This window comes from Wyeomyia smithii, chromosome 2 (genome assembly GCF_029784165.1).
Source record: "Wyeomyia smithii strain HCP4-BCI-WySm-NY-G18 chromosome 2, ASM2978416v1, whole genome shotgun sequence".
NCBI lineage: Eukaryota > Metazoa > Arthropoda > Insecta > Diptera > Culicidae > Wyeomyia > Wyeomyia smithii.
In genome coordinates, this window is record NC_073695.1 from 226,683,270 (window position 1) to 226,706,390 (window position 23,121).

General features: G+C 38.6%; 1 protein-coding gene across 1 annotated transcript in view; it reads right to left on the minus strand.

Annotated features, from left to right (window-relative positions):
• The window catches only part of LOC129722057 (oxidative stress-induced growth inhibitor 2-like), a 70,835-nt gene that overhangs the window by 33,787 nt on the left and 13,927 nt on the right, over nt 1-23,121 (minus strand). The window contains exon 3 of the mRNA XM_055675269.1: nt 4,549-5,616. Within this exon, the coding sequence (XP_055531244.1) occupies nt 4,549-4,618 (70 nt within the window). The 5' untranslated portion in view covers nt 4,619-5,616. The remainder of the gene's footprint in view (nt 1-4,548; nt 5,617-23,121) is intronic.

Sequence of the window (23,121 nt, forward strand, 5' to 3'; positions counted from 1 at the left end):
AGTTAGAGGCGAATCACGCAATAAATATCATCATTATGAATGTTTTATGTAGTGAAAAATATCTCAATTTTTAGTTATCAGGTACCTGTTGTTTCTCCTCAAATGTCTCTATTAAACATCATCAAACATTTTTTTTGAAAAAAAAAACATATCATCGCTCTTAATTTTGATTTAGATGAAGTTTGAGCATTAAAAGTCATTATTCACAAAACTGCTTGAAATATGCGTGAAACATATTTCTCCTCAAATATTTATCCGACCATTTTAATGTAGAAAAAAAAGAACTACGTTTTAAAGTAAAATAGAGCATAAACGACATGATTTTGCATTATAAGCCCAGTTTTTAGTAAAAAAAACCATAACTTTCCCACACATGTCTATCCGAAACAATAACAAACATTTTATTATAGAAAAAAAAACACAAATCATCGCTTCAGACTTTGATTTAGAGGTAAATCAAGCATGAAAAGTCACGGTTTTTCATGTTTTTTCGAAGTCTTGTGAATTATTTCTTTAGTAATCAAATACCTATAATTTCTTCTCGAATGCCTCGTCTGAATATCAACCACATGCCATCGCTTTGAATTTCGAATTATATGGTGAACGTTGAAGGTTGAACGAAAAAAAGTCAGGTTTTATTCATGTTTAATGTTATGTGAATGATATCACAATTTTTATCATTTAGATGAAGAAAAAAATCACAATTTTTATTATAACATGGTGCTTATTGTGTACCTTAGAAACGGCGGGAATAGTATCAATAAGCTCGGCGTTACTAAATTTCATTTTTATATAGTAGATAAAAATAATTAATCATGCGCCATCCTATAAATGAAGTGCTCTAATCCAATACTGCGCTATCAAAATAATCAAAACAAAGCAACCTACACATCGTCGTTGTTGCGTCGCACCCCAGTAGGTATAATTCGCACAGCCCCGCCGCCACGTTTTACATTATGTGAATGATATCACAGTTTTAATTCTTAAGAAACCCTACATGTTTCACAAATATATTCTTCAAACTCTACGAATGTTTTCTTGTAACAAAACGTACATGTAACAGCTTACTTTTTTTGATTTGAAACAATTTAAAATTATGGTGCTTATTGTGCACCTCAGTAACGGCGGGAATAATATCAATAAAATCTGCGTTGCGTAAATCCATTTTTATATAGTGGATAAAAATAAATAATCATGCACCATCCTATAAATGAAGCGCTCTAACCCAATATTGCGCTATCAAAACAATCAAAACAAAGCAACCTGTATAATCAAAACAAACAAAGCTACCTCGCCGTTGCTGCATCGCACATAACGAGGTTTGAATCGCATAGCCCCGTCACCACGTTTTACGTTATGTGAATAATATAACAATTTTTATTATTAAGAAACCCTAAATGTTTTACAAATATATTGTTTCGAACTCTACGAATATTTTCTTGCAATAGAACGTACACGTCAAAGCTTACTTTTATGACTTAGAACGATTTAAAATAATTACCATTACCATTGCACCTCAAAAATGGCGGGAATGATATCAATAAGATCTGCATTACGTAATTCCATTTTAATATAGTAGATTAATCATGAAGCATCGTATGAATGAAGCCCTCTAATTCAATACTGCGCTATCAAAATAATCAAAACAAAGCAATCTGTACACCGCCGCTGCTGTGTCGCATACCACTAGGTATAAATTGCACAGCCCCGCCACCACGTTCTACATTATGCGACTGATATCACAATTTTTATAATTTAGAAACCCTAAATGTTTCACAAATATATTGTTTTGAACTCAACGAATATTTTCTTGCAATAAAACGTACATGTCACCGCTTACTTTCTTGATTTTAAACGATTTAAAATGATGGTGCTTATTGTGCACCTCGGTAACGTCGGAAACAACATCAATAAAATCTGCGTTACGTAAATCCATTTTTATATAGTGGATTAAAATAATTAATCATGCACCATCCTAAAATAAATGAAGCGCTCTAATCCAACACTGCGCTATCAAAATAATCAAAATAAAGCAACCTGCACATCGCCGTTGTTGCATCGCACACAATGAGGTTTGAATCGCACAGCCCCGCCACCACGTTTTACGTTATGTGAAAGATATCACAATTTTTATTATTAAGAAACCCTAAATGTTTCACAAATATATTGTTCCGAACTCTACAAATATTTTATTGCAATAAAACGCACATGTCACCGCTTACTTTCTTGACTTAAAATGATGGTGCTTATTGTGCACCTCAGTAACGGCGGGAATAATATCAATAAAATCTGCGTTACGTAAATCCATTTTTATATAGTGGATAAAAATAATTAATCATGCACCATCCTAAAATAAATGAAGCGCTCTAATCCAAAACCGCGCTATCAAAACAATCAAAACAAAGCAACCTGCACACCGCCGTTGCTGCGTCGCATACAATGAAGATTGAATCGCACACCCCGCCATCGTGATCTCTTTGCGGCAGGAGAAGTTTGGTTGTGTTTGTTTTGACCAAGTCCGCATGCCAGCCGCACCGGACTTGCTTCAAAACAAACACAACTAAACTTCCCTCTCGCCCGCGACGCACGAAGACGAATGAACCCCTAGGAGCGAATGAACCCTGGTCCGACATTTTTGTTGCATTTGAGCACGATATCGGACCGATGTTGAGCGAAATGTCCACCCGTTGTCGGACCGATCTATCGGAGAATCGGACGCGAATTGGTCCGACATCGGCCCGACAATTCTTACTGGGCGCGATCGTTATCGAGAGACTGTTCTCGTGCATTGGTCTCGTTTGATATTATGCAGCGTCACTGGAAATAGATCATCACTATACAGAAACTAGAACTAAGTGGCGAGAGTATGACCAATCGGTGAGAGTGACTAGTTTCTGGAAAAAAACATGTAGGAACAAGATTTTTTTAGGATGTTCAAACATGAATATTTATGAAAAGTGATTGAGAATCTCTAGCTTTTTCTGGAATCATTTTTTAAGACGTAAAACCGCAGCCGTCGTTCAAATCTCTAACCACAAACCATAAATTTAATCTTGAAGTAATAAAAAACGGATAGATTACCGCATTTTAGATTTATATTAAGCTTAGGAAAAAGGCTACTCATGGTAATCGGTGAAAGACACAACAACGCAACAACTGTACGAAACAGAATTCTAATCTACATTCACGTCAGAACCATATCTAATCCGGTGAAAACGGCGCGTCATCGTGGAAAGTTGTTCTGTCTGCTATCAGAACCGATATATCTTATCGTGCCCCCATTGGAGGTGTATCATAATTAAATTTGATCACCATGGAGCCGCCTACATGAATACAACAGAATACCCAGTGATGGGGGGAAATATGAATTGACGACTCCCGCCGGAATGTCATTATGTCCAGTGATCCATCGAAGTTGATTCTGATGGATGAGGCTATTTCAGTGTAGGAATGTAAGTCGTAATTTAGAAACCAGTCTGCAATGTTTTAACAATGGAATAAAAAAACGTACTGTCACGTAATATGACTATGACATGATAACCGATATAACCCACGCCTACCAGACTGACTTTGTCTTCCGAACAGGACACTACTGGAAATTGAGATTAACATGACATTGAATTGTAACTTAAAGCGTTGGAATCTGAAGTTGACCTAATTCTAGACGGTTCTTGGAAAGTCAATTCTGTACTTGTTATCTCTCGAGTAGAAAACTAAACAGCACGAACTGTGCTGAGTTCCGGTCATATTTCAAGTTGGGATTGATTTTATGAGTTTTTCAATAAACTAAAAACACCGGTTGTGACCATACAACTATTTGACCTATTTTATAACATTCAGAAGAAGATAACACTTTTGAGCTATTTTCAAGCTCTCCCAACGCAGGCGTCAAGCTTTTGGTCACGATTACGCCAGTTTGTTTCGATTCAAATAGAACGTGCCTTACGACAGGGTTTATCTAAGAAATTATACACATTTGCACTACCAAATTTTCTGAGAAATCTAAGTCACTGCGATATTCGCTTCGCCAGTTTAAACAACACACAATTAGAAACAGGAATCGGAACTAGCATCAATAATTGCTTTGTGCACTACTTGGCAAAACCCCAACAGAAGTTTAACAGACTTCCTCACATCGACCGATCAATCGAACACTATTCGTGTTGACGGTGTTGCTGATATTTGTTTGGTTTTTGCATGCGAAAAAGAAGGAAGAAAATATTTTTGCTTTTGTCATCACGCACATTTTGACAATTACATATGAGTGTTCACGTAGGTGCGAACAGCCTTCAAAATCTCTTTCAACGCGAATAACCCGAATAGCGGGCATATTTTATGCGCTCTCGCGGTGAACGCTTTTGTTAGCCTGAAACCACGTTTTCCCCGGCCTTCATGAATGAACGCCTTCCGACCGGTTTCATTAGCAATGACATGCAATTTTGTCCCAGCAGTGTTAAATATTGTGTTCATCGTCATCAGCAGCAACAGCAGCACCATTGAGATTATCTAAATTAACAATGACAACAACGAGAAATCGTGCTAACTTACCAATTATAACAACATCTTTATAGAGAGTATCCTTATTGATTAAATTTTTACATGCAACGATATCCTTCATTTTGAACTGATTTTTTCCACTTGCACTATCGATGAAGGGGTTATAAAACCTTTTCTCACTATGGTAAATTATTCACATACGAACTTAACCTTCACACCGTATACACAACACAGAGTGTTATTTTCCTAATAAATAAATGAACCAAGTCAAAGAATACAGAAACTACTCAACAGGAAAAAAAAACCAGTCCTTTGCTTGGTTTCTAAACGGTTTTTCGTCGCGTCGATTTTCCCTTTTTTCTTAGTAGTTAATTTGGATGTACACAAACTCGAGTGGGGAAAAAAACTACATATAAGTATATTTTCTCCTTGCTTTCCCCCTTGTGCTGCGCTGGGACGCGTATTGTATACTATGGGAACTTTCAGTTGTATGATTCGAGCCGACTCAATCCAAGTTGTGGATTCATTCGCGACCGGCACTGGACTGGTTAGCTCGCGGCCTATCAGCCGGGTATATATTATTAATTCGCGCTTCAAGCTCTCCGCTACAGCATACAACTCTCACTCACACATGGATCGCACCACACTATACAACTAGAGCCGCAAATTCCGACGAGCGACGTGCAATTGAAGGAGCTTTTTTGCGGATACCGGCCGTCTCACGTTAATAGCCGACCTCTCGACAGTCGTGCATATGAAGATGCGGCTCGCCGTTTTGCGATGACAACAGAAGCGCCTCTTAATATTCACGCGAAGTGTGTACCTGGTAGGCTAGTGGCACTTTGGCTATGGATTCGATGCAGCTGAATGCCTCCCGAAGTGACGGTGACTGCAGCTACGGTTTTAATTAATAGTGATTTAATTTTGAACCTGGATTCTTATCGACTTGATGTAGTGCAGGGTAATCGGGACGATATTGATAATAAGTGCAGCCGCTATTTATCCTGCGGGTGACGATGCCGATGACGACAGCCTTTTTTATCAAATAAGCCTCTGAGCAAGATAAGAGCTTTGATAAAACGCCGCTGGTTGGCTGATTTCGGCTTAACATATAGTAACCTTAAAGATAACGTGAAAAAGATAAAGCAGTTAGTTGGTGATAAACTTAAAATTAATTTTATAAATACGATTGTTGTATAAGAAAAAGATAATACGCCGCTTTGTTATAAATTATATTAAGACGTGAAGCGTTAAGAAATTCACGTGCACACTCATGTGAAACTCAGGAGGTCAGGAGGAAGAAGGTATGCAATGTATCTCAAATGTTCGAAATCCATGGTACGTAATTTGGCTGAACTTTACCGGAAAACAAAACAAACGAAAACTACTAGCGAAAATCAAAAGGGCAAACATCGACATCCCTCCAGGCAGGACTTTGAAACAGAACAAGCGTACGAACAAGTTCTGACCGAGTGCAGCGAATTTATTTTAATGGGCGATAATTTTTTTAGATGGATTTTGAACCAATTTGAAGTTTTACCATGCAAAACAAAGCTTTACGCATTTTTGAATGTTATTTTTCCACGATGAATCTATTGAATCTGTACGGGTATATTTAAACTAGAACAAATTTTTCGATGCAAATTTGTATTTATTCACGATGACCTAAAAAGAATCAAATCAACGGCTGTCTTCCGAACCCGTAACTAATAGGTTTTGTAATTATTAAACAGGTGGATCAAAAGTTATGAAAAGAATCGTGTTTTGAAGATTTTTATATTTTAAGTAATTTTCTCAGAGATGGCTGGACCGCTCTTAACGCTTTGGTTATTTTATTAAAATCGGACTTTTACTATAGCCAATTTGTATCAAATTGTAAAAACAGAGCAATTCCACAAAAGTGTCCCAGTTTTAATATTTTTTTTCAGATTGTGTTTTTTGATTTGGCTGAAACTTTGCATAGACGTTTCTATAGGCATTGTGCTATTGAGTTAATTCTTTAAAACACGACTCATTTTTGAAAATCTATTGAAAAATGTTATTTAGGGGAAGCATTGATGATTACAAATGAGAAGCTATTGAAAAATGCTATTTTGGGAAGGTATTGATGGTTACAAATATTTTTAGGGCCAAAATGGTTCGTTTTATCGGTGTGACGTCCTCGGCAAAGTTGTAGATAATAATTTTGTCTTTCCGAAAAAAATGTACACATGTAAAAAAAATTTTTTTTTTGATTTTTTGAAGAATTAGCAGATTAGTTTAGTAAGAAAATATGCGTTTTTCCTGTTTTCAATTGTCTATTCATGTTGTGTGAGATGGATATATGGGCTGAAATGAATAATGGAGCAGTTTCCCTAAATAATTTTTAATTTTTCGTTTATCTTTTTTTTTTTCAGAAAAAAAAATTATGAATTATGAATTATGAAGCCAACCCGAACACGAGATTATATAGATTTAATAATCGTGTAACGGGTTATCTCTCAATCTCACAAGCGATGAATTTAAAATAAATTAATAGGTGTTTCAAAACTTATGAAAAGAAACGTAACCCAGAGATTGTTTAAAACCAACTGCTTTGAACAAAATATTTGGTCTCAATCAGGGTTGATATTTGTTGACACTCTTGAGTGAAAGTGAAAAAAAGCATCCACAAACGTTATTTTTTTACAATCCTTTCAGAGTTCTCCTTTCCCGCTTTTTGCATGGAAGTGAACTGTCAAAACACCTCATTATATTTCATGCGATGAAAGCAAGACAACAAAATCAGTTTATCAGTTAACGAAGATTGTCAAGGCATCGGTCAGAGTCAGTGAAAATGTGTTTCGGTGAGGTTTATTTTGGTTGAGTGGACTGTTTGTTTTTCTTTTTCGCTTTGAAGTGAAGATCATTTGGTTGGATTTGTCGTCAAATTTTATTCCGTAACCGTGAACGATGCGCGCGATCTATTTCATCTGAGTATAACAGCACGTTACTAGGACGAAAATCTAGTGTATCTGAAAGAGTGCTGCGATCATTGGAAGTGAAAATTGAAAATGATTGGCTGTAATTTTCGTAGAATTTTGCTGGGGAAAATGACTTTTATCAGCACTGGTCTCAATATCACTGAAACTATAAAATGTACTAGTTGATCATTCCCGGCGATTAAAATGTTTCAAGAATCATTTCACTGCCCCTTTGATACAACTCAGATCACAAGAATAACATTAAATTTCACATATCATGCTTTAATTATTACTTCAAATACTGCATCCATATTTTCAAAACGCACGTGGTGGAAGTACCTTTATTGGATTGTGTTTGAAAATTTCAGGATGTTTCTCAAAAATCGTAGATCCCAATTCCAGATTTAAAAAAGTGTAATCTAGAGTCTAGTTCCCGGACTCTGTGCATCATACCGGCTTCTAAAATATCCACATTGAGAAGTATTTGTCCATTTTAGGTTGTATTGTAGAAACAGGAAGCCGTCATCTTGGATTTTAGAAAAGCGTCTGGCAGGCTTGTCTTTTCTCCTCAGAGAAACACTACCGTATAGGAGGTTTTGTTCCACTGCAAATGCAACTGCTCTAAGGACGATGTTATACTGGAAACACTGCGGCGTGAACTGCGTCTCACGTGAGGAATAATATCAACAATGAAAACCTGGTCTTCTGTATAACATCGACCTAACACTGGTGAGCAAAGCGCAGCACTTGCTTGAAGAGATCAGCGAATCAGATCAGAGCAGAGCAGAGCAAAGAACACCGTGGTGGAATCTGAAATATCTCTCCAGAGAGATAATAAACTGGTGTTAGCTTACTCACACGAAAGCACATTGCGCTCAACAACTACACAAAGCTGCAGTGCTTTCACTGTGCTTAAGAGACCTTAAGTGTGTTCAAATGAGGAGAGCATCCAGGCAGAAAAGCAAATTGCGTTATTTGCTTTGCAAATCAAAACTCTTCGAATGCGATCGAATTTATCTCAGCAGTGCACACTGCGGCGTACTTTTGTGTATTCTTCCTAGAGTGATTCACCACTCTTGTTCGCTCAGCTGTGAAGTACACAGCAAGTGTGTTAGTTTTTCTGCGAGCAACAGAAACACAGCACAAAAGAGAAAAAAAAAGTGTAATGCAAAAGTTTGCTACTGCGCTCATACTGGACAAAAATTACGGTGAATATTCCCTCAATTTCGAAAATTTCATTCAGTCGTATAAACTTTAGAAACGAAGCGAACAAAATCAATAAGCTCAATTGTATCACGAAATTTAACACTTTTGTATTGGATATTTGGTACGATTGTTGGTTGTCAAAAAATTATTAGTTTGAGGGAAAAGAAAGACATAAGGATTATTAGATATAAAAGTAAAACGACCGTCGGCTCTCACACATAGAAAAAATAGTTATTTTAAATTCGTGCATCGAAGATATGCACACTGCCATTCATTTGGCGATTATAAGAATATCATTATAAGATCAATGATATAAGTAATTTTCAAAATATTCGCTCACAAAGTGCGTAATTCTCATTTCTAGAAAAAATGTCAAAATACGTTTAAGGAAAAAAACGTCGTGGTGGTAAGTACTTGTTTGACATGTTAGTTCAAGAATGTATTGAGACAACGTGCCTTGCCACCGTCAGAAGCAAAAAAGGACGATTATCGCAATGAAAAGTTGTTTCACCGTGACCATTTACTAGCTGCGTTTCAACACATAATAGATTCGGAATTAGAAAGGCCAGATCACACTACTAGATGGATTATTTTGTGTTTTTTTTTTCTCGGAAAAATAAGAAAAGCTTATCTGTTTTTGACGTTCTAATAGAGTATTTTGAAATCTTTTACCCGATTTTCTAAACATAACTAAATATCTGGTTTACCAAAAATATTACCGAAAACATTGACATTGAAAAAGTGAAGGTCTTTTCAACTTGAGATGCTTGAAAATGCTGTTTTTGTCATTTTCGTTGGCAGTGTCGAAAATTTGCAACATATTGTATTGCGTTCACTCAGCAAACAATTTAGCAATATCTGCTTCAATTGTACTGAAACATTCGATATTGAAAGGGACCAAAGGGACTGTGTCTCTCCCCTGTGGAACTTTGTTTTCATTTTGGAGCTTTTGACGTAGCACTACGTCTTTAAGGAAGTTTTATAGGGTGCTAATTTCATACGCTTATCACTCCGTTAGTTTTCCTTCGCACTTGCAAGAAACAATTAAAAAATTAACTACGAATCCACCCAAATACAGAAATTTGTGATTCGATTTTTCGTTAGAGTGTGAGTTGTAAAACCTTGTTGAAGCGCAAGGTGGGCAATCAAAGAGCATGCTTCAATCATTTCACTAGCGGTCGGTGCGAGGGGCAGTCACATCTTAGCAGCGATTTCCGATCAACGTATCTGATTTTCGATGAAACAACAAGCTGTCCTTCTCAGGATATTATTATAAGGGGGATTTATAAGAGTCTGTTTTCGACTCAAATAATTTATTTTACTAGCGGACGGTGTGACGGACGGTCACATTCTAGCAGCAGTTTATCTTCGTTATAATCGACTTGTATGTTCAGTTACTCGTAGCAAAAAAAAAATATCACTGCTTATTCACTTATTTTAATAATAAATACAACCGGTCGTGCAACAGAATTTCGAAAGGCGTGGCTCGAAGTTTTCAAAATTTAATGATTAACCACTAGAAAATCGTTTGTAAACACAATAGGACAAGTTTGAAAGTTCGAGTTGCAGACTCTATGTGTCACAAATAATCAAACCAAATGTGAAGCATTTCATGTCTTAGATTGAGTTATCAATTTAGCATCCCGTTGAACTTGTCAATCGAACAATCGCACGACAGTGGGGAAAGCCCAATGAATAAAGAATCTATTATGCCCCACGCAGGCTGCAGTCGATATACTCAATCAATGCATCGGTTAGTAACTTGTATTCCAGAATTTTCCAGAAAAAATGGCAAATGTTGTTATTGGCTACTAGCACTCACCTACAGAGGCACATTAATGAACGCACATAACGGCTTGCTTTGTTTATTGGAAGAAGCGTCAAAACAAACCATCACTTTCTTATCAAGCCGACAACGCTCGCTTGTTGTAAACGATGTTGGACGACGAACTTCGTTCTTAACGTATTAGTGAATATTAAAAAAAGATGACTTCTTCCAGGATTTTTATTGACGACTCGTTGACTAATAAAATATTGTTGAAAGGGATACCGAAGCAACTCAATAAGATTTGGACAAAGTTGATGAAGTGATTGTTTTGACCGTTTTGACGTCGATCACATATAGTGAATTTTGGACGTGAAACGTAAATCTGACAATGCGATCATTATAAACAGCAATCAGGTTTTGAATACCTTAAACTCCCCCTCCATTGACAATAATACAAGAGAGTTAGTTCATTTGCGTTTTATCTTTTTTTTTTACGTAGAACTACGCCCTTCACCATGTGGAAGTACATTCTTTGTAACCCGAAATGATAGAAGTCAAATATTATTTCCCTAACGTAGATATCAAATCGAAATTATTTAATGAAAAACTTGAATCCTTTTTCAGACCATAACTTTTATTATAATGTACATGTCGCACACATCGTACATTTTTTATGTTTTGGAAACATCTGCTAGTGAGCGATTAGGTGACAATACGTGCCGCTGATCGTTACACAATCTCAACAAACGACCGCGTTATGACGAATTCGCTTTTCTCATCGAGCAAAGGCTAAGTTTTGTTACTGTTTTTTCAAAAGCGGGTGAAATGCGTTCTCACTAGCGCTAAACCGATTTTTGTAACCTTAGTTAAAGTTAAATCTACATTTTTCCGTGAGCCTTGAACACTAATTCACAAAACTGCTCCGAAACACCTTGAAACCTTCTTATTGTTGTTAAAAAACAGTGAAAATCAACAAACACCCACTGTTAGGAGTATTACTCAACGCTTTCCTCTTCTCACCCGATAAAAAAAAAAACGGCACATGTTCGTATGTGAAGGCGTACAACGTGCACGAAGAATGCAGGTCGCTTACAAGTTCAAGCTTGTTGAATGTTGATCGCTCGAGCAGAACGTTATGCTAGCAAAACGATCGTTCCACTACAAGCGACCATATAGAGCAATAAACCGCGATGACCAGACACTACATCATGGTTAAACACTGTTTTGTAGACTGACACAGTTAATGAATTACAAACTTCACACTATATAAGGTAGATTTGTGCGCGGAAAACCCCATTGGAATTTGATCAACTCCGTTCGGCGATGGAGTTTCCAGATAGCAGTCAAACTTGACTACAACAAGCGGAATTCTTTCTTCTGATTATCGTCATGCTGGTAGGGAGGCTGGTTGCTGGGTGTGATTATTAATAATCTCGCTTCAACTAACCGGCAACGTTATTGTGACGCCGGCCCGGAGTCTGAAATCGTGCATTTTTTTTCTTTTCAATTGACATTGAAAACGACAAGCTGATGACGATAATAGTGAAGCGTGACTGTAATTTCCATATATGCAAAACTAGGCATAATCATAGAGCGATACATTGCCCATGAAAGGGATTCATGATGAAAAATAGCATGATGAATAATGTTCATGTACAAGTAGGAGGGTGAAACGCTGAAACAGCAGACAAAATGTACATCCATGCCATAGAATTCATCTGAAAGGAAACGCCCCCGAGAGGACATCAAACGTGGGATGTGTTCATCAAGAGGATGTAACAGACAGATCCATTATGCTTACAACTTTCAACAATGCAGTCTTTATTCTTTGGGACAAAATAATCCTGACAGCAGCTCCAATCGTCGACCTACCCTAATGCAATGGATAGCTCAACATGTTCGATCACGGCAATCTGATTAACATCCAATACGTTGAGGCGGAAAACCGGTTTAAACTATTATTTTTTTACTGCCACTATAACAATTCTGGCTATTTCAATCCAATAGAACCGTTCACTGAATCAAGAAGTTTTACGTTAATCATGAAAACTATTAACGACAGCCAACACTATAACTGGCAAAGAAAAAGGAACAATAAAACCGATGTGCGAAATTTACTGAATCATTTAGGAACCGGTCCCGGCTATTTCGAACGAGTACGATTGATTGGGTTCACCAGCCCTCCGGCCAAGCGAAATGCAAATCCAACGCGGTGTTGTATTGCATCGAGTGACCACACGGCAAGTCCAAAGGATGCTTCGGAACAAAAAAGAAACCGGCTTCGCAGACAAATATTCGTCGCAAAGGGGAGAGTGTGCCAAATGGGACAAAAGTGGTATTTTTTATTAAATTTCGAAAAATTATCTACAATTTTCAATAAGTTTCACATTTGTTCACGGTTTACATATTTTAGGGGAATACTACAAATTTTTTACGGTTCTTTCCTTGCCCTCTGATCTCCTAAAAACGATGTGCACGGAAGGTAAAATCAGCCAATAGCGCGCGGTTAGGCGCTTTAATGCTTTCGGCGCAGCATGTTTGTTTGGTAATAAACCTGGTAATGATTATTCCGGTAGAAATTTTGTCAATTATGTATTATTACTACTTTACTCGCATACGAAGTCCACTTGGTGGTGATTTTTTTAGTTAAATTTGATAAAAACTTTTCCGGAAATAAAGTTGAAAATTTTGATTCGCCATTGAAAAGAAATAGAAATAGTTTTTTCAAGTTTAGTAATCGATTCTCTACAGCTCGTTAATTTTAGTAAAGATCAAGGCTTTTGAGATATAACTTTTGAAAGATGAGAAATTGAATTAAACAATGTTCCATGTTTTATTATTATTTTTTTTTTTTTGATTGTCAGTTTCAATTTGGCTAAAACTTTGCACAGATTTTCTTAATAAATCACCAGTGCTTATGTGCAGTCCACATAAGCACTGATGATGGTTGTAGGTATGTAGCAACCGAAATACGAACGTATCCGCGGACGGTATAGGAGAGTATTCGATCTTTTAGTAGCAGAATTTAATGGAAACATAACCTATTCCCAATATTCATACAGATTTTCTATTAATTAAAGGTGTCATTTTGGGCTATTAGTATTTTTTTAGGATTTCGACTAATTCTTGAAAAGGTTTTTCGTAAAACTGGCATTGAAAATCACAAATATGTTCAGAGCCATAACGGTTTGTTTGATGAAATGTCTTTGCAAAGTTGTAAATAACATTTTCGTTTTTCCAAAAATAATCACACCGTGCAAAAAAAAAAAAAAACAATTTTTTCTTGAGAAAAATTATCAAAATGAAAATAAATTATCTCTAAAAGCTCATCTCTTTCAAATTCTTATTTTTTATGAAAACAGCGGTTAGCTAATCAACATTGGTGGTTGTCTGATCATGAAGATTTGAAAACAAAACCTTAGAAATTGACATAGGGTAGGGAACATATTCTAAGCAGCTTTAGGAACCGCCTGTGTATTCAGACGAAATACTCGAAATGTTTCGGGTGAAACTCAAACAGTAGTAAATCAATCTGTTCTCTATCGTTTTGTCTGTCAGAACTTGTTTTCAGATTGTAAAACTAAGTTAGCAAACTTTAACAATCATCAATCAAAGTTACCAATCGAGGGACACTATTCCAATCACCCCGAACCTATTTTAAGCAGTTTCCATCTGTTTTGCAGGCGTTTTTTTTTCCAGCACCCGAAGTGGCTCCTGAATGGCTGCAATATAGGTCGATTTGTTTCAACTGCAATTGTTCACAGATTTCTTTGTGATTAACGGCATTACTCATATTCGTAAGGCAGCTAGACAATCAAAGTTTTCGTTTCCATCATTGAAATTGTCGATATTGATCAAAATGCAGGAGTTTGAGGCCTGTATTCTTCGACTGATTAAAATAGGCGCTACTGCTTAAGCCGTTCCCTACCCTACCTCGATATGAGGCAACTCTATTTTTATTTTCGTTACGTTATTTCGAGTTACGTTATATCGAAGCAAAAAGAATTTTTTTTATTTACGCAAGAATGTTACTCAAAAATGCGCGAAAACCTATTTTCTATAACCTATCAGTATTTTTAAACCTTTCTTATGCCCATTTAGAAATATTTTCAGAAGCATTGCCATATCACCTGACATATACACTTTGATAACAGTTTAACAACTATACTTGAAATTCCTAACGATGAAAATATTCTAAGCAGTTAGAAAACAGATCGATCCTCAACATGCAATGTAGTTCGTGCCAATTATGCATGCGGTTGCTGAGTAATAAGGGTTTGAATATCATTTTTCGATGTAAAAACTGATTTCTCTCCGCGGGGATAGGGTTGAAGTAAGAAAAAAATGAGAAAACAACAGTTTGGTTCATTCAAGTTGCTGGATTCCTCGGGCATCAAGAGGTCGAGCGGTTTTTAAGAAAGCTGTATTTCGAACAACTTTTGATCTATTTTTGTTGAATTCGTCATTAAACCCTCTACAAATAACACATCCTTTTAAAGAGGAATAATAGAGGTTTCGTTTGAAGTAAAAAAATTGGCCACCATCTTGAATTATGCCGCCTTCTTGGATTTTATCAGAAACATCTGTTTTTGAGCAAGTTCTAATTTTGACGCCACTATTGGAAAGCTGAGAAAAAATGCTTCAAGATTGTTTCATGAAATTAGGTGAACATCGAGTTTCACTCCCTCGGACGAAACCCTCTGGCTAAAGGAATAAAAGCCTTTTGTGATATTTTGACTCAGCTGAACATACCATATATGCTGTTTAGTTGTGACCATTTGAAGAACATCTAGGTGCCCATCCGGTAACGAATCATGGGATAACCGAGTTAGTTATAAATTAGATTCAATTTTAGCTCGCAGTCGACAGCGAGGATAAAAAATGTGCTCTTAGTTTATAAGATACTAGGTGTCACACGCTATACTTTGATGCAAAAATGTGAATGTCCCCTACTACAGGTTCCTCTGGGGACTTCCGGATGCAAAATAGCCATTTCTCGATGAGTTCATGGCCGATTCCGGATCTTGATGAACCATTCGCTTTAGAAAAGGTTTTGTCATCTGTGCCGATAATGCAAATGAGCATTTTTATCAGGTGACCCATTACCAATATCGGAACTCAGGAATATTTCCTACATCCGGTGCCCTAGGCCACATTTGTAATCAGGAAATAAAACTTTTAAAGTTTTCCAGTTCAACCTAGTGAAGAAATAAGTGATGGTTCATTTATTTTTTTACTAGAGTAAACTGGAAAACTTCAAAAGTTTCATTTTCTGATTTCAAATGTGGCCTAGGGCACCGGATGTAGGAAATTTCGTAACGAAAATCTAGTTTGAGATACCAAATGAACATTAAAATAATTTGTTTTTAAATAGTTTATTTGACACGGCACGATACAATTTATGTTTAACTGAGCCAAGTACATTTTTTTTAATTCTAAATTAGCAGGGAAAAGAGGGAGGCCTTTTCTTCATTCTCGCGGCCGACTACGAGCTAGTGGGGATTTAAGGTGAGAGGAGGGGAGTTACAATTTTGATTTCAACTATATTGAGTTATACGATTTATTTATTTGTACATGGCTAAGCAGTGATGTTCTATTTGAGCAGTTTTGGTCTGAGGTGTCTGCGTAAACATAGAGATGCCGAGTCTTCGTTTTAGTGTCTCCAGCCGGGTGTATCATTCTCTTTCAGTTTGTGACAGAAATTGTATTCTAGCAAATAGATAAAAGAAATCAAATTTTAATGCCAGCATTTTTTATAAACCCGTATAGCTGTGTCATGTACTGGAGATCACCGCTTCCCAGAATGTCTCTAACGGGTACGTTCGGTTGTTTTCCTCGGGCCCGAAGGGAATCTATAGGCTCGGACCTAACACCACAGTATTCGGTACACGACCAAACAACATGCTCGATGTCATGGTAGCCATCGCCACAAACGCAGTGATTACTGTCTACAAGCCCTATACGAAAGAGATGCGTGTTTAACGTATAGTGATTGGACATAAGTCTGGACATCACGCGAATGAAGTCCCGACCTACATCCAACCCCTTGAACCATGCTTTCGTCGATACCTTAGGAAAAATGGAATGTAGCCACCGTCCCAGTTCATCTGAGTTCCATGATGATTGCCAACTGTTGAGTGTTCTCTGACGCAAAATGCTATAAAATTCATCAAAAGCAATTGGTCTTTCATAAATATCGCCGTCAATAGCACCCACCTTAGCTAAAGAGTCAGCCTTTTCGTTACCCGGAATCGAGCAATGAGAAGGGACCCACGCTAAGGTAACCCGGTAATTTTTATCTGTTAAAGCACTTAAAAACCGCCGTATTTTCCCCAGGAAATACGGGGTGTGCTTCACAGGCTTCATTGATCGCAGAGCCTCAATGGCACTGAGACTATCTGTGAAGATGAAGTAGTGGTCTATGGGTAGGGTTTCGATGATTCCAAGAGAGTACTGAATAGCAGCAAGTTCTGCGACGTACACGGAAGCAGGAGCATCGAGTTTGTAGGAGGCGGTAAAATTTTCGTGGAAAACACCGAAGCCAGTGGACTCATCTAGATTAGATCCGTCAGTGTAAAAGCTTTTATCATAACTAACATGTTTAAACTTATTGGAAAAAATCTTAGGGATCTCTTGGGGTCGCAATTGATCCGGGATACCAGAAATGTCTTGTTTCATGGTGGTGTCGAAGAATATAGCATTATTAGAAGTAGCTAAAAGTGCGACATTGGAGGAATCGTATGAAGAAGGATTAATATCTTGAGCCATATAGTCAAAATATAAAGTCATAAATCTGGATTGAGATTGAAGGTCGACCAACCTCTCGAAATTTTCAATTACTAATGGGTTCATAACTGTGCATCGAATTAGCAACCGGTAAGAGAGATTCCAAAAACGATGTTTCAACGGAAGAATACCCGCTAGCACTTCAAGACTCATCGTATGGGTCGACTGCATGCAACCCAAGGCAATACGCAAACAACGATATTGTATTCTCTCTAATTTTATAATGTGCGTGTTCGCGGCGGAGCGAAAGCAGAAAAAGCCGTACTCAAGAACTGACAATATCGTTGTTTGGTATAACCTTAGAAGGTCTCCTGGGTGAGCACCCCACCAAGTTCCGGTAATCGTACGAAGAAAATTAATCCTCTGTTGGCATTTTTGTGTCAGATATCTAATATGACAAGCCCAGGTGCATTTGGAGTCGAACCAGACCCCGAGATATTTAGCGACTAAAACCTGAGAGATCGTTTTACCCGTTAGTAGGAGCTGCAGCTGAGCTGGGTTATGCTTCCTAGAAAAAACGACCAGCTCAGTTTTCTCCGGAGAGAATTCGATACCCAGCTTAAGAGCCCATTCAGACCAATTGTCTAAGGTATCTTGCAATGGTCCTCGCAGATCGCTAGCCTCGCTACCAGTAATGGATACAAGGCTATCGTCTGCAAGTTGCCTTAGCGTGCATGAATTTGCAAGACATTCATCGATGTCATTGACGTAAAAATTATATAAGAGAGGACTTAAACATGAGCCCTGGGGGAGGCCCATGTAACTAATTCGGGAAGTTGTCGAATCGCCATGTGAGAAATACATATGCTTTTCTGACAACAAATTGAGCAAAAAGTTATTCAAATATGGTGAAAGTCCCTGCGAATGAAGTTTCGCGCTTAAAACTTCTACAGAGACAGAGTCAAAAGCCCCCTTAATATCCATGAGCGCAGAAGCCATTTGCTCTTTTCGAGCAAAGGCTAGTTGAATTTCAGTAGAAAGCAACGCTAGGCAATCGTTCGTCCCTTTGCCCCGGCGAAAGCCAAATTGAGTATCTGAAAGTAACCCGTTTGTTTCGACCCATTTGTCTAACCGTAAGAGGATCATTTTCTCCATTAATTTCCGGAGGCAAGAGAGCATCGCAATCGGCCTATATGAATTGTGATCAGAGGCAGGTTTCCCGGGTTTCCGAATAGCAATGACTTTTACCTCCCTCCAGTCATGCGGAACAATATTTAGCTCAAGAAACTTGTTGAATAAATTCAACAAGCGTCTTTTTGCAGAGTCGGGTAGGTTCTTCAACAGGTTGAATTTTATTCTATCTAACCCTGGAGCCTTATTGTTGCACGACAGGAGAGCCATTGAAAATTCCAACATCGAAAATGGAGGCTCTTCCGTAGTTACTAATAACGCGTCGCGAAAGGTTTTCTGTTCCGGTACAGAGTCTGGACAGACCTTTTTGGCAAAATCGAGTATCCAGCGATCTGAATACTCCTCGCTTTCATTCGAAACGTCACGGTTCCGCATGCGCCTGGCGGTATCCCAAAGAGTGCTCATCGCTGTTTCCCTGGACAACGCGTTTACGAACCGCCGCCAGTACCCGCGTTTTTTCGCCTTTACTAAGCTCTTCATCTGCCTGCCCAGTGCCTCGTACTTTCGAAGCAGGCTGACAGTGCCGTACTCCCGGTAGTCCTTATACGCCGCGGACCTTCGCGCGTACAGCTCAGAGCACTCTTTGTCCCACCATTTGTTGGGAGGGCGCTGTCTAATCGTTACCCCGGGTATCGGTTTCGTCTGAGCTTGAGTCGCGGCGTCGATTATCAAGCCAGCTAAGAACGCGTATTCTTCCTCCGGAGGAAGTTTCTCGTGAGTCTCGATAGATTGCGCTATAATAGACTCATAACACTTCCAATCAATATTACGTGTAAGGTCGTAGGAAATATTGATTGGGTTCGGGGGAGTTGAACCATTAGCAATTGATATAACGATTGGAAGATGATCACTACCGTGGGGATCGTTGATTACTTTCCACCGGCAATCTAGCGCTAGTGATGTCGAGCAGAGGGATAGGTCAAGCACGCTTTCACGTGCTGGAGGATTAGGTACACGTGTCGCTTCCCCAGTATTCAAAACTGTCATATTGAAGTCGTCGATCAAGTTACAGATTAAAGAAGATCGGTTGTCGTCGTACAGCGACCCCCATAGCGAACAGTGAGAATTAAAATCTCCCAATATCAAAAAAGGCGCGGGAAGCAACTCTGCTATATCAGTGAGATGCTTCTGTTCAATCCGCGCGGATGGAGGCATATATAACGAAACAAGGCATAGGTCTTTTCCATCCATATTCGTTTGAATGGCAACGACTTCAATATTCGAGATCGAGGGGAGGTCGATTCGGAAGAAGGAATAGCACTTTTTAATCCCTAAAAGTACCCCTCCACCGTGTGAGTCTCGATCTCGACGAATAATGTTAAAATCGTGGAAATTGAGTTGATCGTTTGAATTGAGAAAGGTTTCACAGAGCGCAAATGCGTCACAATTGTATGTATTTATTAAATGAGAAAATAGATCGAATTTGGGGATGATACTTCTGCAATTCCACTGTAATACAGTGATAAAATTCCTAACCTCTTTCGCCGTATTAGTCATCGAAAGATATGATAGCTGAAATGAGGGGCCAAGTTGCTGCTAGTTGCATCAAAAAGGTTTTCACTGTAGGAAGAAGGGCAAGAAGAATATTTTGTAGGGGATCTGGTATGTTGAATGTTTTAAATATCCAGTCCACAATATCAGAAAATTTTATGAACCCTGTTTCTATTTTATCTTCTGATCGAGAAATGGGTGCCCGAGGGGTTTTTGGTGCCCCAGGAAGCGGTGGGTACTCCTGGTTTGATTTAAAATTAAAACCGGGAGGTACTTGCTTCGGTTTTTCTTCACCGCTTCCTTTTTGTGTTGGCTTATTGGTCATTCCGCTAGGGGTTATCTTGCGACCTTTGCGAGAAAGATTAGGAGAGTTGATCATTCTCCTCTTCCTAGATCCTTCTGGCATGGCATAAGAACACCCTTCGACGGGATCGTCAGATGTACCCTCATCGGTTGGCAAAAAGGAAAAGATGTTTCCTGTCGAGGGTGGCTCAGCACTCTTCAGCATTTCTGCGAAAGAGCGCTTTGATCGGTCCTTGAGGGAACGCTTTATTTTTTCCTCGCGCTGTTTGTACGCGGGACACGCCGAAAGGTCATGCCGAGTTCCCTCGCAGTAAAGACACTTTTCAGTATCCTCACTGCAAGCGGTCTCAGCATGATTGCCTCCGCACTTGCTGCAGCGTGCCTTGTTGCAGCAGTAGGTGGCTGTATGACCTAACTGCTTGCAGTTTTGGCAATGCATGACCCGCGGTACGAACAGGCGTACAGGCAGACGAACCCTGTCCAAAGAGATGTAGTTCGGCAGTGCGGATCCGGCGAATGTTACACGGAAGGAATCCGAAGGGAAGAATTTCTTCTTCCCTTCTTCGATGGATACTGAATGCAATTGCTTGACATCCAGTATCTTTACATCTTGAATCAGGGGGTTTTTGAAGCAGCCAACCCCGTGACGCAAAATGTCATCGACCGTGAGGCTTCCTTCGGTAACCACACCGTCGATCTCCACGTCCTTGGCAGGGATGTACACGCGGTACTCTCTCGTGAAGAGCTCGTAGCTAGCAATTGCGTTTGCTTGCTTCAAGCTACTCACAACAACTCGCAGTTTGTTCGGTCTAACCTTTGTAATTTCGGTTACGTCCGAAAACTGTTTTGCCAGGTCCTTGCCGATTTGAATTATATTTAGAGGCTTCTTTATGGGCCTGAAGTAAACTACGAACGGACCTTTCGAAGCATCTGGGTAGGCTTTTACCCGTGTTGCCGGTACCCTTGGTACGGGGCTAGGTAGCGGGGAAGGTAGAGGGGAATTGATGGGGGAGATCTCAATCTCTTCCCCAGTTGTTTCCACATCCAGGAATAGTTGCACCTGCATGTCGTCCATTTTGCGGGAGCGTTACGCTCTACCGCACACAAACGATAAATATTCGAATGTGGGGGGGGGGGGGGGGGTCAAATAGTTGCTATTAAATTTTAAAAACAATTTTTCAAACTACAATGGATCAAAATTAAAAAAAAGGCAGTAATACTAATACTAATAACAATAGTAATAATAATAATAATAATAATAATAATAATAGTAATAATAATAATAATAATAATAGTAATAATAATTATAATAATAACAATAATAATACTATTAATAATAATGATAAAAATTCTAAAGTGAATACTTCACCGAACGTCTAAGTCACGACCTCACGGCTGATAGTAGGATTAATCGAGCGTCTCCGCAGAACAAACAATGACGATCCAGCTTCGTGTTGTGACACAGTGGCCGTATCCTACACGCGACCTTGTAGATGCCACTTGTAGTTGACTTCCACTCGCTCGATCGTATGGTGGTCCGTGCTGCTAGCGGGGTAACAGCGGTGCGGGAGAATTATTCTTGCTGATATATCAGCTGCGTATCGGATCACTGGCGGGGTAGCCTGCCCCTACCAGTGTGCAGAAGATGTTTCTGCCGATAAACTACCGGCTATTGTTATCGCGCAGCACAAGAAATAATCGACAAAAAAACACCCGTACGATAACTCGTGTATTGTTATTTTGCAAACTCAAACGGAGATGAACAATTTGCGTCTAATCGAGACGAAAGCAAAACAACGAATCCAACATTAAAATAATTTACATCTGGTTTGGAACGAGCTGTGAGTCATTCCCGTTTAAAAATATTCCATATTAAGCCTTAGGTTCCTCAGAAGACGGCCAAGTCCCAGAAGGTCGATTTTCGGTCAAAAATATTGTTTCGATATTACACCAGATCTCGACAATCTATGTATTTTCAAGACATTTGGCCTAGAAAAAAAAATCGATTTTCCCAATTTCCTGTACTCCCCCCTTGGTAGTTTTTCAAAGGTGGAAATATCACAATTTTGAGCGCTTTTAGGCACCCCTGAATCATGATCGATTGAGCTGAAATTTTGCACAGATAACACAGTGCAACAATTTTTTTGCCTTGGCTTCTATGGATGATTTTTTGATGAAGTTTGATGCGAAACTAAATTTCTCCGAGTTTGAACATATTGCAACTTAAGGTTAAACGAAGATCAGTGCCATGTTTTCTTCTTGTCGTTGTCTTATTTGTTTTGAAAATCCTAAGTGCGTTGCTATTGGTGGTTGCATTCGAAAGTAGTTGTGATGACGCTTAGTTGAAGCGTGCCGCTGCGATCAATTACGTTTGCAAAAATTAGGCTCGTGAGAAAAGTATTGAATCCTGACACTATTCAGGTTTACATTCCACAGTTGGAGTGCTAACCACTGTGCTTTCCGCTGTTGTTGCATTTTTATCATCACAAAAACAATAATCCTGTCAAGTCACTCGAGATGTCGTAATATTAATATTGTTCCGAAATCATGACTTGAGCTAGTCAATACCTACTAATCCGTTGAATAAAGATTATTGAAAAAAATCTCAGTGAATTTACTTCCCGTAACTCTTTTTGAAAACATTATTCACTAAACGAGTTGCATAAAAAAACAATTATGCAGTCTTTTTATAAAGTCATGCGAAAACTTGAGTAGAGTGCACAGGATTTCGAATTCAGCTCGAGCGAAGAAAACGAAAAACAGCGACTGATGATGCCAGTAACCTTGATTGCATTGAAGTTGTTTTTGTTGGAGTCCTTCAATTCAATTGAAACAATAGAAGTTTTGGTTGAAACAAACACTTTGCGGATAGCTTTTTTTCATAAGAATATTTCGAAGGTCAGTCCATTGCTTTCTTAGTGGAAACTCGTTCGTTTCCGGTCATGTTTCAAAAAATTACAAGCAGAGTAATAATCATTTATCTGGCAACATATCATA